This window comes from Rhagoletis pomonella, unplaced genomic scaffold, assembly GCF_013731165.1.
Source record: "Rhagoletis pomonella isolate Grant_MI unplaced genomic scaffold, Rhpom_1.0 Rhpom_scaffold_00030, whole genome shotgun sequence".
In the NCBI taxonomy this organism is placed as follows: domain Eukaryota; kingdom Metazoa; phylum Arthropoda; class Insecta; order Diptera; family Tephritidae; genus Rhagoletis; species Rhagoletis pomonella.
In genome coordinates this window covers 423,131-439,590 of record NW_023458584.1, presented here as the reverse complement: position 1 = coordinate 439,590, position 16,460 = coordinate 423,131, and the positions used below count along the sequence as shown (strand labels likewise).

At 36.0% G+C, this 16,460-nt stretch overlaps 1 protein-coding gene across 1 annotated transcript in view; it reads right to left on the bottom strand.

Moving 5' to 3' along the window:
* Positions 1-16,460, bottom strand: part of LOC118749672 (lachesin-like) — an 82,149-nt gene that overhangs the window by 15,821 nt on the left and 49,868 nt on the right. The window contains exon 5 of the mRNA XM_036484471.1: positions 15,736-15,879. Within this exon, the coding sequence (XP_036340364.1) occupies positions 15,736-15,879 (144 nt within the window). The remainder of the gene's footprint in view (positions 1-15,735; positions 15,880-16,460) is intronic.

Genomic DNA, 16,460 nt, shown 5'->3' with positions numbered 1-16,460 from the left:
CGTCATAGATCATTTGACCAGAAGCTGTTCTTTTAGCCCCAAGTGCCCCATGAGAAAGCTGTGATAATCCTCAGCTTATCTTTAGGGAGGTTAATTAGAAGCTTGTGTTACTTTGGCTTGTAGCGCCCTCAATTAAGCTTCTGGGTTTTCAAATAAATACTTATGATATTTTTTCAGTGTTCTTCGTCGTGTTTGAGACTACTGAAAGGAATGAGTAGAGTCCTTATGGGAGCTGAGATTGCTGCTTTTCTAGCTAAGCCCTCCACTACTGCATTTTTCTGTTTACTTCTGCGGCCTGCTACTCAAAGTAGCTAAATGAAGCGTTCAGGAACAATAAGGAACCTATTTTCATGTTGTACTCGACCATACCTACAACCCACACTGAGTTTTATTTCGGGTGTATTTCATGGCTTTTTTTGTAGCACCGCACAATGGGACTACAGCGGCCAAAAGTAGTAAAAACGGACAGCTAACCCAAACCAACAAGAATTTTTGTTAAATATGCATATTTGCAGTCATGACACGAGCTAAAAGTAGGGACAATGCGAAAAATAAAATTTTGATTTTGTCGCAAGTAATTTGAAATAATTTTTCCACTTGTGCGGATATATAAAAAGCCAATCTGTGGTCAAGCATTGCTTTAAATTTTTATAAATCTTTGGAAATGCATAAAAGAGCTTACCTTGAAATTCTACATAATTTTGAGAGTATACATCGTATTGTCATTTTTAAAATGAAGAAATATGCTCTTCTTTAGTAATAAAATAAATGTGCCTTTTCATTTTTGTCCAAAATTCATAAAATTTAGTACTTGGAGTCAAAAAAGTTGTATAGGAGGTGGGCGCCGTAATAAGAAATTCTTTATTATCTTCCAAGTCGGACGAGCAGGGCATACCGAATTTCATCAAAAAAGTATTTTTTTTTTTGTTTAATTTGCGCCTGTTTTGCTGGCATTACTGGACGATAGTGTAAACCGATTTGGACGATCTCTCTTTAAAACCAGCATATGCTCTGAATTTCATCAAAATCGGTAAAAATTAAAAAAAAAATTAAAATAATTTTCTTAAGAATATAAAATTTGGAGTAACTTCTCTTCAATAATAATAGCCGCATACGTTGAGCGCAGTTAAAAAGAAAATAAACAAGCAATTGCAAATGGCGCAAAATTCCGGTGAATAAATGTCGGCCCGTGGCAAAACCAATCAATATGAGTTAACCTTATGGCTGCTAGCTTGTGCCCGCTGTTCATGCGTAACTAAGCGCAGCAGCTCCGCTTCACTGCGACGACACTTCACAGGAAGTGAAGTTATACTTTAACAATCAAAGCTGCCAACACTAAGCGACCAAGCATTGTCATCGGCAAGCGAACACAGAGAAATACTAAAAACATTGAACAAAGTAAGTAAGGGCCGTTTTCTAATGTAAGGCCTGCATGCAGCTCTCAAGAAAAGCAAAAACTCCATATAAAATGACGTACAAGAAATGGCTAAGAAATTTTCTTGAGTCAAATTTCCTTAAGGCAGTACGCAGTTCTTAAGAAATTTACTACGCTTTCTACTACGGTTTTCTAAAGTTTTTTGTGAAAAAAGAGCACAAGGCAACCCAGGTTTGCAACAGAAATATATGCCCGTTCCATTATTTCTTGAGGAAAGAGTGAGGCAACAGGCTGTGAGGTATCAAAAATGTCAAAATTCCTTGGACACACACGCGAAATAATGGAAATTTTTTCTTGACCGTTTTCTTGAGAGCTGCATACAGGGCTGTAAGCAGTAAAGTTGCCATTACTAACAGGGCAGATAAATTGTTCCTCACTTTAAAGTGGTTTCGTTGTCTTATCTTGCCTGTAAAAATAAATTTGTTATTCCGTAGAGTGAAACTTCACTACATTTCCGAGAGTGAAACTTCACTACATTCGTCATAAAATTTCAAAGGTTGGCAATGCAACATAAGCAAATATAGAGCAAGAGCAACTGCTAGCAAAAACCAAAACCTTGGTTGAAATATCTAATATATCTGACTCATGAACCAAAACCAAACCAAAATTTAAAGTTGGGTACAAATTTTAAAGGTTGCATCGGGTGAGCAACAGTTTATCGATTCGAGAAATTAATGCGCTGATGAGAAAACGAAAACTCGTATATCGAGACGATAAAGTGGCCGGTAAACTAAAGGTTGGATGAGAAAACGGCCCTAAGTATTTCGAATTTCACGGTTAAGAGTGAACGCGTGCGTTATTTGTATGTGTGCATGTGCTGTTGATATTGCTGTCGTAGTGTAGGCTTTGATTTTATTGCTTTAGTAGCTCGCAGTTGCTGCTTGCAGTTGCCTCTTGTTGCTTTGGCTATAATAAATGCATTCCACTATCGATTAGTAGTAAATCTACACGCCGGCCGACAGCCGATACCGAAGTGGCAGATGAAAATCTAACAGCCAGAAATGGGGGAAAAAAGTGAAGCTTGCAAAATTGGAAATTTTTTGTCGGCAAAAATAAAAAAAAAGGTGCTACTGCTAAAAACTCTACGAAACTTGCATACAGATCCGTTATGGGTAGGCTCGATTGCAACCATACTGTCACTGCAACTGAACAAAAAAAATGAAAAAGACCGTTTTATGGGGAAAATTTCGTGTTTTTTTGTAGCCAATAGTCAAGCATGAATTTTTCGCGCTAACTAACGACATCTCTCCAGTGGTATGAGTATGCATATTAAACCGTACAACAAAACAAGCAAATAAAAAAGTTCGTTATGCACCCCTGCGTCTCAAGTATTTTTGCAAGGCAATTTGGAAAAAATTTCGTTTTTGGCCGAGCCCAGCTTTTCTATTTTTCTATGGCACCTCAATACATTCGGCAATAACTTCGTTTACAATATTTCTACTGGAATAATCGAAATACTTGTTTAGCAAAAGTTTAAAGAATTTACCGTCATTAAAGTGGTACGTTATAGCGATAGAAATGAGATCTGATGGGCAAGTACTAGAAAGAAGTAGTTGAGGTTAATGAACTCTGAGGCAAAAAAATATCGCTTCGAGCCTACAGCAATGATTTATCATACTTTAAGATCCGACTGTAGATGCCGAAGATATGACGAAGAGCTGAACCAGCCACCGACGTAAAATCGTAGATCGTGTCAGTTGACGGAACTAAAAAAATAGTAGTGCGACGGCGCGGAATGATAAAATATATTTTTTGACATTTTCTGCTTTACAACTTGAAGAGTTGTGATCAAATGTTTTAAGTTAGATTATAGAAAACAGGAAAGTAAAAAAGGAATCGTCCCTTTCGTTCTATTTCGCCATTTTATTAGGGTTTTCCCTATATACACCAAAAACAGCTGTTAAAAAAATATTAGTGCTTAACTTGAGTAGCTCTAGTATTTTAAGGAAATAAAAATGGCTCCTTAATTAGACGTTTTTAAATTATCTGACTATTTTTCAAGGTAAAATTACTAAAAATATGTTACTTTTTTGCAGTTGTGTATATAAACCCATCTGTTTATAAACAAGGAAGAAGTAATAATTATAAAAAGAAATCAAGATAATATGTACAAATAAACTCAGAAAAAATAGTGGGATACATAATCCTCATTACTCAACACATACATATTAATAATTGGCGCAACAGTAAACTTCTGGTATTACACATAAAACTATATTCTTAAGCGACCTGATGTATGGGCAACAAAAAAACTAAATTCGATCCGATACTCTTGAAACGTTTTCTTTGAGGGTTTTTGAAGTTCCAAATATGGCGGCAAAAAAAGTTAAGTTAAAATAATGATAATTTGTAATCAGGGGTTCTTAAGGTCTCTTATTACGAATCATGTTACTCATACGTACGGTGACCATCCGTCCCATCCGTACGCGACGCCAGATGTTATGTACATCTTTTAATGCCCTATATTTGTTCCGTATTCGGGGTTTCGACGCCTTAACTGCTCATTAAAATAGCATGCCAATGCACGAGTTTTAAGTGATGTTGGTATATGATCGTAATTTTCTCCTTAAATAGTAATTATTTTCTAATCTGAATGCCTGTGATTCGAATAGAGGAATACATACAGTGACCAAAACGGAAATTAGGACTCGACATTTTAGTATTAGTATTAATTATTTTATGAAAGTAAATCTCTTTTCCTATCAAAAACCATATAACACCAAATGTCCAACTTTGCACAAAAAACTATAAAAATTAGTTCTGCAATGTTTCTACAAAATCTAAAACCTTTTTAATTAGAATCTTTAGAAAAAAATTTGGTTTGCATTTTTGTAACCCATTGAAATTGAGTATAATAAAGGGCAAGTGGAAAGTGCTGCTCATTTGCAAAAAAAAATAAATTTGCCCAACAATTTGCGACTTAAAAATTGCACTTTATTATACTAAAATTTAACAAATTTTACGAGGTAAAAATCTCGAGAAATTTATCATACAAAGTTGTGATGTTACTATAAGGATACTGTTTCAGGGCTAGTACATCTAGGATCATTGAAGAAGAAGGCTTTAAGATCTGTAAGCTGTTATGAAAAAAATTTATTTATTTTTTTTTTTTGTGGCGTATTCGGCTCCCATAAATATGGTCACCGTACTCATACGCCACGTACGTAGGCTGAATTTTAACATTTCCCGTGACAAAATCTGATCTTCAAATCGTAAACAGTGACTTTAAAACCCTTGATTTTAAAGTTTCAAGCGAATCTGATCAGTTAAATATTTTAAATTTTTTTTCAATCTTACTCAAAATTTGCAATTAAAATGCAATGCAATGCAATTAATGCAAAAAAAAGTTTTTCAGAGTAGGCCCCAATCCGTTTTTCATTTTATAAAAACGCTGATGTTCTAAGCTTTTTCGGGCTAATCGTCTTCCTGCTTTTTATTTTTTTGTCACCATCATCGGGTTGAATCGAAAATAAAATATTCTTCCTTTGCAAAGTGGCTCCAATCGTTCGTCGGGAGGGCAGAGAGGCCCTTCTGCGCTTTGTTCTTGAGCACGCTCGCTTTCGTTGTCCACCCTTGGGTGCCAAGTCGTATTATTTTTAAAATGAAAATGTCTAAGTCATTTCTACTGTTCGTCATACCTTATTCATCGTTAACGTGAAGACGCCATAGATATTGAGTCTAAGTAAAATAATTCTTTCTTGTTTTGCGACATTTTCCTCAGACATTTTCAATATATTATATTGCATACAGTTTACACTCCTTTAATACTGAAAAAAAGTAAGTCCTTTATATTACTTTTGTGTATTTACTTGTCATGCGAACCAAATATATGCTTTTAGAAATTCATATGGCAAATTATTGTATACACGACTAGAATACACCATTCGAAGTAGCTTCTGGACCATTTCACATTTATGATTTTTTATTTCTTAAGCCAATTTGTTGTCGCTATTGTCGAAATAGCCATAAAATAAATGACAAATTTTACGCTGCTATCAACAAATATCAACAACCAAACTGGCACATAAAAACTTATATTTTCTCTAACACATAAACAGACGGAAGACAACCCTAAAAATATGCTTTGCCCCCCACCCACGGGTGCGTGCAATTCACACGTAGTTTCTTTAGCATGGAATACACGTAGCCGGTTCTTAACACTTCTTTGAATACAATCAATTACATATGTACGTGTGTATGTATATAAGGCAGCATCCCTTGCTACACAAAAAAAAAAAATCGCGATATTGCTTTTTCTTCAAAGTTAGAAAATTTATTATATTTTAAGACTTATACCAAAATATTTCGGAAAAATATTAAGATTTACGTGAACTGGGCGCATTGGGAACATTCCTTCAAAAGCCGATTTTTTATAAGTTAACTTGTTTTTAAAAAGCACCTCAGAAGAGTTTAAGCTAAAAGGTCTGAATAAATAATAATATGTTTGGAGGTACACGTAGATATCAAATTTGTTCGAAATATTTTGCCGAAAGTCTTAAAATATTTTTTTTTGGTGAGCCACCCTAATGTGCGCCGTTATGTTTATATGCATGCACATACGGATTGGTTGGTAGGCTCTAAAATTCGCATAAACAACTTTTTTTTTTTATTCTCACTCACTTCTAACTACTTAAATTGTGAGCTATGAATATTTTTATTAAGCCAATTGTAAGAGCTGGCTCCTTGCATTTAAATTTTTTGTTGTTTGAGTTGCTAGTATTATGTCTGTATTTATTTTATGACTATTGAAAGCAAATGGTTTTTGTGGCTCTCACCTTGAAATTTTTTACTATACAATTTTACTATACAAAAACTAAAGTGTGGCTCAACATTTTGACCGTTACTTGAAGAAATCCCGCAAAAAGCAAATTTGGAAGGTCGTTAGAGGATTGATGTATTATAGAAAATTATTCTTCGTAAAATGTTGTTTGCCAGCGGGATGGAAATCCAAAGGATTCTGAAAATATTCGACACCGACGCCGGCTGCTTGAGCAAAATTTTAACGTAATGCATTGGCCAGCACAAATCACAGATCTCAACGCTATCGAAAAATTGAGCGCTGTGGTCAAGAGAGGATTAGCATAGCACAAACGAGCACCAGTAACGTGGAAGAGCCTTGGAGGCGAGTAAAATTATAATGGCGTAATATTCCAAGCGAAATCATAGAAAACTCAGTAGAGAGCATTCCCAGACGTATGAAAATCGCTACCAAAGGCAAGGGAGTCGCCACAATCCTCTTGACATATGTATATCTCCTAAAATCTCAAAACAGAAAAGTTCAAAACTGAGTAAATAGAGTTGCCTTGCGTTTTTGCTGTGAATTTCTGGTTAGTTTTTCTGTATACTAGGCTTTATTTCTAGGTAATAAGGACAAATTTCTGGAAATTTTGGAAAGCAATCCGCTCATTATTAAAAAAGTTATGTTACTGTAAGTAATAAAATGTCGAACATGCACTCAGTTTTGAGCGCCAGTGTATTTAAATAATAAAATATATGCCACTATTGTCGCAATTATTTACAAAAGAAAGCTCAAAAAATTAAATAAATATTTGAATAACATACAATAAATAAGTTCAAATGAACAAATGTTGTACATAATTTCTATATAAATGCCAAGCTAATGCGTACCGACTGCGCCCATGGAAACATGTGGCTGACGGAGAGCTAAAATTCGTATATCGAGTGAGTGTTCTTAGCCTGCCCCGTTAATCGCGCGGTATTGCTTAGAGTGGAGTCATGAACCCCATTTTCTTTATTCGTCATTTGACGGCAAAATGGAAATATGTCTCTATACATATGTATATATGTAAGGGAAAACTCTATATAACCTGTAATTCCGATTGGATGAATGACACTACGTTAGTATGTTTTATAACGGTGGCCTTCAGATATCTAGCGCCGTACAGTGTGAAAAATGGACTTTTCTTATGATAAAATCTGATATCTCAATAAGGAGAACAAATAAGGAATTGTAATGTAATGGTATTTTATAGCTTCTATGCTAGAAAATTCAGCAAAAATACCTTTGTCTTTAGAATTACTTTCCAAAATATAGGTTTTGATTTTTTTCTGTATTTTTGCATTTATCGCATGAAGGAATTCATTTCAAGATGTTCTCACTCTTAAGTATATACCGAATAAATCTAAAAACTCAAAAGTCGTATGAAGCCTAAGTACCTCAGATCCATAAATTTACCTTTCCTTTCCAACGAAATATCTGGGACCCTGGCTAAACAAGAAGCTAAACCCACGATGAATAAGATGGTAAACACACTACCCATTGACATTATGAGGAAATAAAATGCCCGAGCCTAACCTGCCGGAAGTAATATGGCGTGGCGAAAATAACATTCGACAAAAGGTTAAAAGAGAAATCCTTAGCAGGGAGCAATAGACACAGACCCATGGATAGAAAATGGAAAAGAAATTCGGAGTGAGAGTCTATTCGGAGCAACTGTGAGTACAAAGGTCATTTGACCTATCGGACCACTGTATATAGTGTTTACCAGTCTATATGATCAAATTTCACGTGTTCTTAAATTTTTCAACAAAAACGCGTATTTGGTCGAAAATCGTAGCATAGTTATCTTAGACAATGCATTATCTTTAGTGTTGCATAAAGAGCATAGATTCCAACGCGAAATTTTCTTTAAATGAAAACTAAAAAAAATATATATTAAAGAAAGTCAAAATAACAACTCGTGCTCATATGTATAACCTAGGGCATTCAACACATTTCTATGTCCCAAAATCCCGGGATTACAGCTTTCGGATCCCGACATTTTGACTGAGTCATTTACGAAATAAAAGAGATGTTGAAAACGAAAAAAATTAATTCATTTGACATGAAAAACGAGATATACAAAACACCAAAATTTTGATTCAAATTGAACTTGAGTCATTTGCACTCGGACGTGAATTTCAGAACCTACACGAATAACTGTTTCTTATTCAAACATTTTGTGCAGGAACTGTGTAAAAACGAAAAAATCTGGTAGCAATTGAAAACACAATAAGATTTTAGAGTGAGGAAGGGTTGGTCTTCATTTTATTTTGTTAGCGTTTTGTAGAAACTGAATTTCTGAAGATATTAGTAAGGGGTTTTTAAAATTAATATAGATATTTAAGAATACTTTAAAAATATTTAGACATTAAATTACAGACTCTTTTACTAAGGTGCATTTTGCTCCCTGTAAGACTAAAAACGGTGGCAATGAATCTGTGTGGTTTAAAAAAGGAGAACCTACTGTTAAATGCAAAAGTTTTGATAAAGTCGAAATCCGGAAAAATCCCGGAATTTCGGGATTCGAATTTTTGCGTCCCGAAATCCCGGGATTGTTCAACTGCTTCGGGTTTGAATGTCCTAGTATACCGGTAGTTGTGAATATAACATATACGCCACGTAGAACCATGTACTGTAAAATAACACGTTTACTCCCGCGCCATCTCTTAAGAATCAAATTATTTAAAAGTGTTTAAGTAAATATTGGCATGGAAAATTTTTTCACAGAATTGTTCAAGAATATATGCATGTATATAAATGCATATTTATTTCTTCATGTGTATAATAATTTTAGCATGAATTTCAAGTGCGCCAATAAAAATTTGAATAATCAATGTAATTTTTTTTAATTTGGTGTCACACTAGTTGTATAACCCAAGATTCGTTCGATTTGGCAAGAACAACATTTTCGCTATTTAATTATAACATTTTTAAGTATATTAAATATTTCAAATGAGAATATCGTTAAATGTCAAAAATTACTAAATTGTTGCAACAGATATTCTGCACGCTTAAACTTTTTATTTTTTATTTTGGTGGCACACTCTTGAAAATTCACAGATATGTTGTGTAATTGATCCCAAGATTCATTGCCATTAACATGAACATTCTATTTGATAACTTCCCAAATTTATTAAAAAAAAGCAATTATGATTTTTTCGAGTGGAAATAAAAAAAAATTGTAATATCGGTATTTTTTCGCTTAAATAAATGTTTCAAGGCTAAAATTGTTCAAATACTTGATTTGCTTTTTATTGTACTCGTTTCTGGAATTGATTGAAATAAATGCAAGAAGAATGCTTACAAGTTTTTTTTTTTTTGGAAGAGAGGAGGAGTGCCACTAAAGGACAGGAGCAATCGGATTAAACAACATCTATAGTTTCTCAGACAGCCAGCTGGTCCTAAAAGCTATAAATTCTGTCACATGTAACTGTGTAACTGTAGTGAAAAGCTGAAGAGCATAGCATTTTACCTGCTAATGGTTTTTAAGGTACGTAAGGACCTAAGTGTACTGGATTTACTTGAACCCACACATGTTTCAAGAGAACTCGATATTTCGATTGGTGAAATTTCTTTAATATCAATTAATCAGCAACCCTCAATAAGCGAAACAGTTCATTAGGATCCGATGTATCTGGAACAGAGTCTATTGACGTACATCCTGTTCTTCACTTTTTTAATTGTCGGAAAGTGCTGGCTGAACGATGAGGTGCGTTAGTGATCTGGAGGAAGGCAAACTAAGACAGCCCTCAAATAGGGATGAATCGCTACAAGTAAATCCAAGTAAATACATACTCGATACTGTTCTCAATTAACCAAGTATTTTTGTACTCGATACTTTTTACTGCGATCCAAGTATATATCGAAAAAAGTACTTCCGTCGGAAGCGCAAAACTTATTATGCTTTAGCATCTTCTTTGAAAAGCAACCCATTAGAGGAATTGGAAGATATGTGCAATACATTTCCATAGCTATATAAGCAAGCCCGTCTATACATTAGGGTTATTTTGTCTTCTGTTCCTTGTGAGAGGCTTTTCTCAAAAACTGGAACAACTATATTAAAATCTCGAAACCGCATTTCACGAAAATACTTGGAAAAGTTGATGTTTTTGGGAAATATAACAAAAAGGAGTTATTTCCTTAAACTTATTTTACATGAAAAAACGTTATCTATTTTCTTTTAGAAATGTTTTCTATTGTTTTTGAAATCAACAAAAAAAAATTGTTGTATGAAAAAATATTAAAAAATAAATAATCTTGTAAAAATGCACATTTGTTGTGAAAAAAATAAATACAATTACAAGTACTCGATACCTTTCCGATGCTGGGTAGGTATCGATACCTTGTTTGATACAAGTACAAGTACTGATTTGAGTAATACTTTGATAGTATCGATTTATCCCTACCCTCAAATGGCTGTTTTTTTCTCCACTGATAGGGTTGACGCGCTCTACTTCAATCTTCGATGACCCTGGCAAGGTCAAGGATTCTTAAAGATATTTAAAACTGGGAAAATAAGGCGGAACTTAATGCAACCCAAAAAAAATATTAAAGAATCCGCTCTATTATCCCCCAAACTAGGAAACCGTATATAACAAAAGCATTGAACATATCAGCAGAACATAACTAGAAACAATTCTAAACTCTATCCGATTGGCTTAGTTTCAAAGAACTGTTGCAGCATACTTTAAGAATCTATGTTCTTCATGCCTCAAACAGCAGACGCCGTTGCCGAGTAGTTCGAATGCGTTCTAAGGTGGCATGCCCATCATTTTGTGTTATGCCTCGGCCAAATACTGAGCAAAAATTTGCAATATTTTTGAATTTTTTTTTTATGTCTTGAACAGCTAATCTCCCTATCTTCGGCATGTTATCCGTAGTTATGATTTCTTTTAAAGGTTTTTATAAGCATCTCATCTTTTCGTTATCTTTGGCTTCAATGTGCTTACACACGATTTGCATTCAACAAAAATGCCATACCTTCCACTACTTCTATGACAATATGACAAACGATTATGCCAATTGAATGGTGTCAGCAGGCGAGGCGCACTCTCTTTAATCACCGCTCTTTTCTGACAACGACGAAGGCCATACCTCGTTGCGTGCTCATACATACAAACTGTTAACCCGCATAGTCTGTCAGCTGCAATTCAAGAAAATCGACTGGCTTCGAAAACGTCGCCACAAAGTGCAAAGAAAACGGTAGGATGTGCTATTGAATGCGGGTAATTGCAGGCGTCAGCGTCACACAGACATTCGCGAAGAAGAAGAGACAGTCCGGAAATCAGCACACTCAAGCCAATTGTATGCACGTAGTAGAGCATGTGGCAGTAGTGCACACAAGTGTGAATTATAGATTTGCATTGAAGAAATCAACGTCATATGCGCTGAGTGCATTGCATCTCGAAACACCACCACCTGCATGCCTCTCTCTGTCTCTCACTACATGGTTCTGTCTAGCGACTGCCACTAAGGCTCTTTATAGCCTGCTTCCGCCTCGAGCTGCTTACGTCGTCCTGCCACAGCTGATTGCCGAGCTGATGACAAAACTATGAGTGTCTTCTAGCGCAGCTGTGTGACGTTGTTGCATTATCCTTCTGCCAATTCAAGCCGGCGCACAAAGATCTACAGCCACACAATGCCAATATTCGATTCAAGCTGCTTGTGTAAAGAATTTTGAATATGAAAACCTGTGAGGAGCACTATGCTTTCGATTATTTATTTTCAATTTCTTTATTTCCTCGCTGCACTTACTGCACTTTTCTAGCTGTCGACGTTGCTTACTTCTATGTATTTTTTTTCATTTTTTCCCATCCAACTTTTATTGCATATGTTATTTTGTCTTTTTTGCATCATCCATACATGCAAACATATATGTATATGTATCCATAAAGTTTTTCCCCATACTCTCTTTCACAAATTTTCTTCGATATTTTCTTAAATTCTTCTGGGCATTTAATTTAATCTAGCAAAGAGTTTTGCGAAAATTCCGAAGCATTGCATGAATTTTAAAAAAAGCGCATTTGCAAGAATCAGACTTGTTGATATGAAACTTATGTACATACATACATACAAGTTGAGAAGTTGCTGTGAAGGAACAGGTAAATCAAGTCTCAGGCATCTTACATTACTCTCCATAGCATGAGATCAAGGACCAATACGTGTGGAACGCCTTCTGTGCCGTTATACATTTTTCTTCCTCCATCTGAGTTATGAAGCTGTATCGTTTCTTAATTAGTTACCTACACGACTACGACCTACGGTACACGATTTTTAGGTCCATAAGTACGTGGCTGTATGAAAGTTTTATAGAGCTGTCAGGATTTGAGTCCAGTCGACCGAATTGCAAAAATTTCTCTAGATTGCACAGTGGTTGCTGTAGTAGGCCAATAATAAAAAAATCGAAGTCAAAAAAATTTTACCAAACATAGCACTACTACATATTTCATAAAAGAAAACAATTTTAAACGGAATAGTTGTTTTAATTTGACTCCGGCCTTCCTCTGTAAAATTAATATTTATGGTGAGAATATCGTTGAAGTGAAGTACATTTTATACCATGTCCCAATCGGCAAACATGTGTGTATATTCAGTTACTAGAATAAGAAAAAAAAATGAAAATTTAAAGTTTATGTTATCTTATTTTTAAAAGAAAAAAACAAACAATTTTTAATTTAAAATTATAGGTATTTTGTTACTAAATTAATTTTAAAGTAGTTGCGTCAAATGGTCCCTTTTTCAAGGTATGTGGGTTTCTAATTTTAAGGGAGTTTTTAATTAAGTTTAAGAAAATTTTTTGGATTTTACCAGCACAATGCAATAGTACCGATACACCGATACAAGGTTCACGGTAAGCCATAAACTCGAATTTAACGTTTTGTGTTTATGAACGACTGCTATGAACAAGTCATTGGGGTATTTACGAACCTCAAGAGTTTAATTTGACATTTGTTTGTTTACGTTTTCATACTCACATTTAGCCCAATACCGTACTGCGGTATTTAGACAGAAATAGTCCGAAGTAGTCGTTGTGTAGAATACTAACCGTTTAGACATACAAAAGAAAAAAAAGAAAAAAAAAAATGTGGAACTTTTCATGCTTATTTCAATCACATCAAGATTATTTTACACAAACCAAAAGCAAAGGTCAAAGTTAAACTTTTATATTTTCATTCCCGAGCGCACTTGTGCACAAGGGTATATTAACTTTGTTCGCATAATTTTGTACGTGGTTTGCCCTTTATCTAGGGTAGGTTGGTACTGAAAATGGGCGAAATCGGACTGTAGCCACGCCCACTTCCCATATAACGGTATTTTCTAAAAATGCAAATACTACGATATTTCAGAAAATATTCAATGCAAATTGTTGAAAATCAGTACGTGAAGTAGAATTGTGGTAAAAAATAATAGTATTATGAAATTTTTGGAAAATGGGCGTGATCTCGCCCCTTTATGATGAAATGCTGTATCTCGGTAGCCACTCCACCAATCCTTATTAAACTCGGTAAGAGCCTTTAGTAGGATCTAACTAAGAAATGTGTTGAAAATCTTTGAAATCGAGAAATAACCACGCCCACCAGCCATATAACGCTAATTTTCAGAAACACGAAAACTGCGATAAATAGGTAACTACTGGAGCAAATTCATTTATAATCGATGATTGCCATAACTACTTAGCAGAAAATTAGAACATTACAACTTTTGGATAATGGGTGTGGCAACGCCCACTTGTGACCACAAATGTGTATCTCGGTAACCGATCTATCAATTTCTTCCGAACTTGGTGAACTTAACAACGTCCACTAATTACCTTTATTTTGACGTCATTGTTTTTTAAATAGGTTTAATATTAAAAACTCTCCCAGCAATGACTTTGTATCTGGAGTAGAGGTCGGATCGAATCTGGGCGGTGGGAGGAGGTGTCTACTATAAGGAAATCTTACTAAATGTTATTCGCAGACAGATCTCTTCAACATCTTTCAGGCCGAGGCGGTCGCTATAAAAGAGGCAGCCGATTGGCTAGGCACCAACGTATTGCCGGGTAATAGGAAGGTAAATATCTACGCTGACAGCCAGGCGCTGAGTTCGCTAATGGTATGATAAAAACTGGTCGAGGAATGCCTGACTTCTATCTCAACTGCCTCGGAATACTTCCTAATTAAACTGATTTTGGTCCCAGGGCTCAGTGCCATTACTGGAAATTGCAGGACTAATGAATTGGCTAGGCCGGGCACCCTCGAGGCCATCCCACTTGACAGGGAGAGCATAGGAATTCCGTTGGCAACCTGCGGCCTGCCCCTGGACAGATGGGCTCACAATCAGCTGAGCGAGCGTTGGGCGAAAACGCTCACATACAAAGTTACACGATCCTTCGGGCCGGTTATTGAACGCGTTCGGTCAAGGGATCTTCTACAGCTGGCCAATCACCAGCTATCGACTCCACATTATCCTTTAGCGACCCACGTGGTGCGGCTCAATATCGTCACGGATCCGTCAGTTAAACGAACGTTGAAGTCTTAACAGAAATCTTGCGAGTTCTGGACATCATAGTGTTATCACAGAGGTTTCGTAGGCTAGTTAAGGCAGCTAGATCTGGTTAGAGAATACATTCGGATACCATTAAGGACCATGTCTCCTAGCAGAACATTTCATGGCGTTTTCGCCAAACTTTCTTCGTGTTAGAAGAAATTGTATCACATACATCTAAAACGCTTTCTCCGAAAAGAAAGGTACTCGCATAGGAAGTGCTGGACTTACGCTATCTCCACCTCATGTCTACAGCTTCTAAAGCAATCGTTATGCCAGACTCCGAACCTAGCGGACATATGACCAATGATCCAGTGACTCATTAGTATTTCCTTGAGCGTCGGAACGTTCGTTTTTGATAGCCCTAGAAATCGTCGCGTGGCCCTCTCCTCAACTGATGGCAGCAGGATTCGTAAGGCGATTATATGCTTATGAGCGGCTGCCCATAATTCTATATCCGATCTTCTTTTGGCGCATTTGTCTAATTCTTTATTTCCCTGAATGTCGCTGTGTCTCGCGATACACTAGCGATCCACTATCTTCGGCATTCCTGTACGCATATTGCATTAGTAATTACCAACTCAAAAGGGACTTGATAGCAACTTGATTATCCACGGCGAAAGCGAGTTTTTGTAGAGCTTGCTTACCGGCTTTGCCGCACCATGAATTGCTAATATCTCAGCATGGAAAACGCTGCAGTAATCTGATCGCAACGGAAATTTCTGAGGAAACAGGCCAGAACACATCAAAATGGTAATTTTGGAACCATTTACTGATGACGGTTGCGATCTTCAGAGGCTTTATTTTTGTTATAGACTAAAAATGGTTATAAACTGCAGTAAGATTCAGGAATGAAATTTTTGATTTCTGCAGGTTTTGGTAGACCCAAAAACCTTGTTTTCCATCCCTGTTTTATAGTGCTAATTTTGTTAGAGGTAAAACTTCAATCGGCATCTGCTCTAGAAAATGCCACATTCCCTACGATACTCACATTGATGATGCTCCCTCCCCGCGCCATGGTCCTGTGAATTCCATAAGCTCGATGTGGCACCAACAAAGACATTATTCACCGACGATGATGGCGTATCTGCTGCATTCGATTTTGTGCGATGAACTTTTTTATTGAAACGTTGATCTACTTTGTTGAGGCAAGCATCCATAATTGTTGTTGTAGTTGTTGTCGTCAAAAACATCCAGTTATAAAACGTTGCCATTGTTGTTGTGTTGCAAAGAAATCAAATAAATATATAAATATAAGTAATAAGTCAACTATGTGGCAAATTGATCATAAAAGCGACATACATAAGTGGGTTGTGGTACTTTTGCTCGGTACACATACATAAGTGCTGTCTCTTCTACTCAAACTTTAACGCGCTCTTCATCTCTCTACACTGCTCATGCATTTCTATAGTGCCTCTCTGATGCCAATCAAGCGTACCCCCGCCAACAATAACCATTGCAACAACATAAGAGATGTACATAAAAGCGTTGCAATGGAATAATAAATGAGACAAGTGGATGCATTAAGTTGTTGAGGGGATTGGTAAGGTAAGTTAAGGACGACAGGCAGTGAAAGGATGGCTGTTAAGTGAAGCATAAGGACTTTTATACACTTTGTAATGCTATATAGTATGCACATTCTGGTTCGCTTTATACAAAAGGGGGAAGCTGAATGTGACGCTGCTATGTATGTTTGACTTGTTGTGAGGAGTAGAG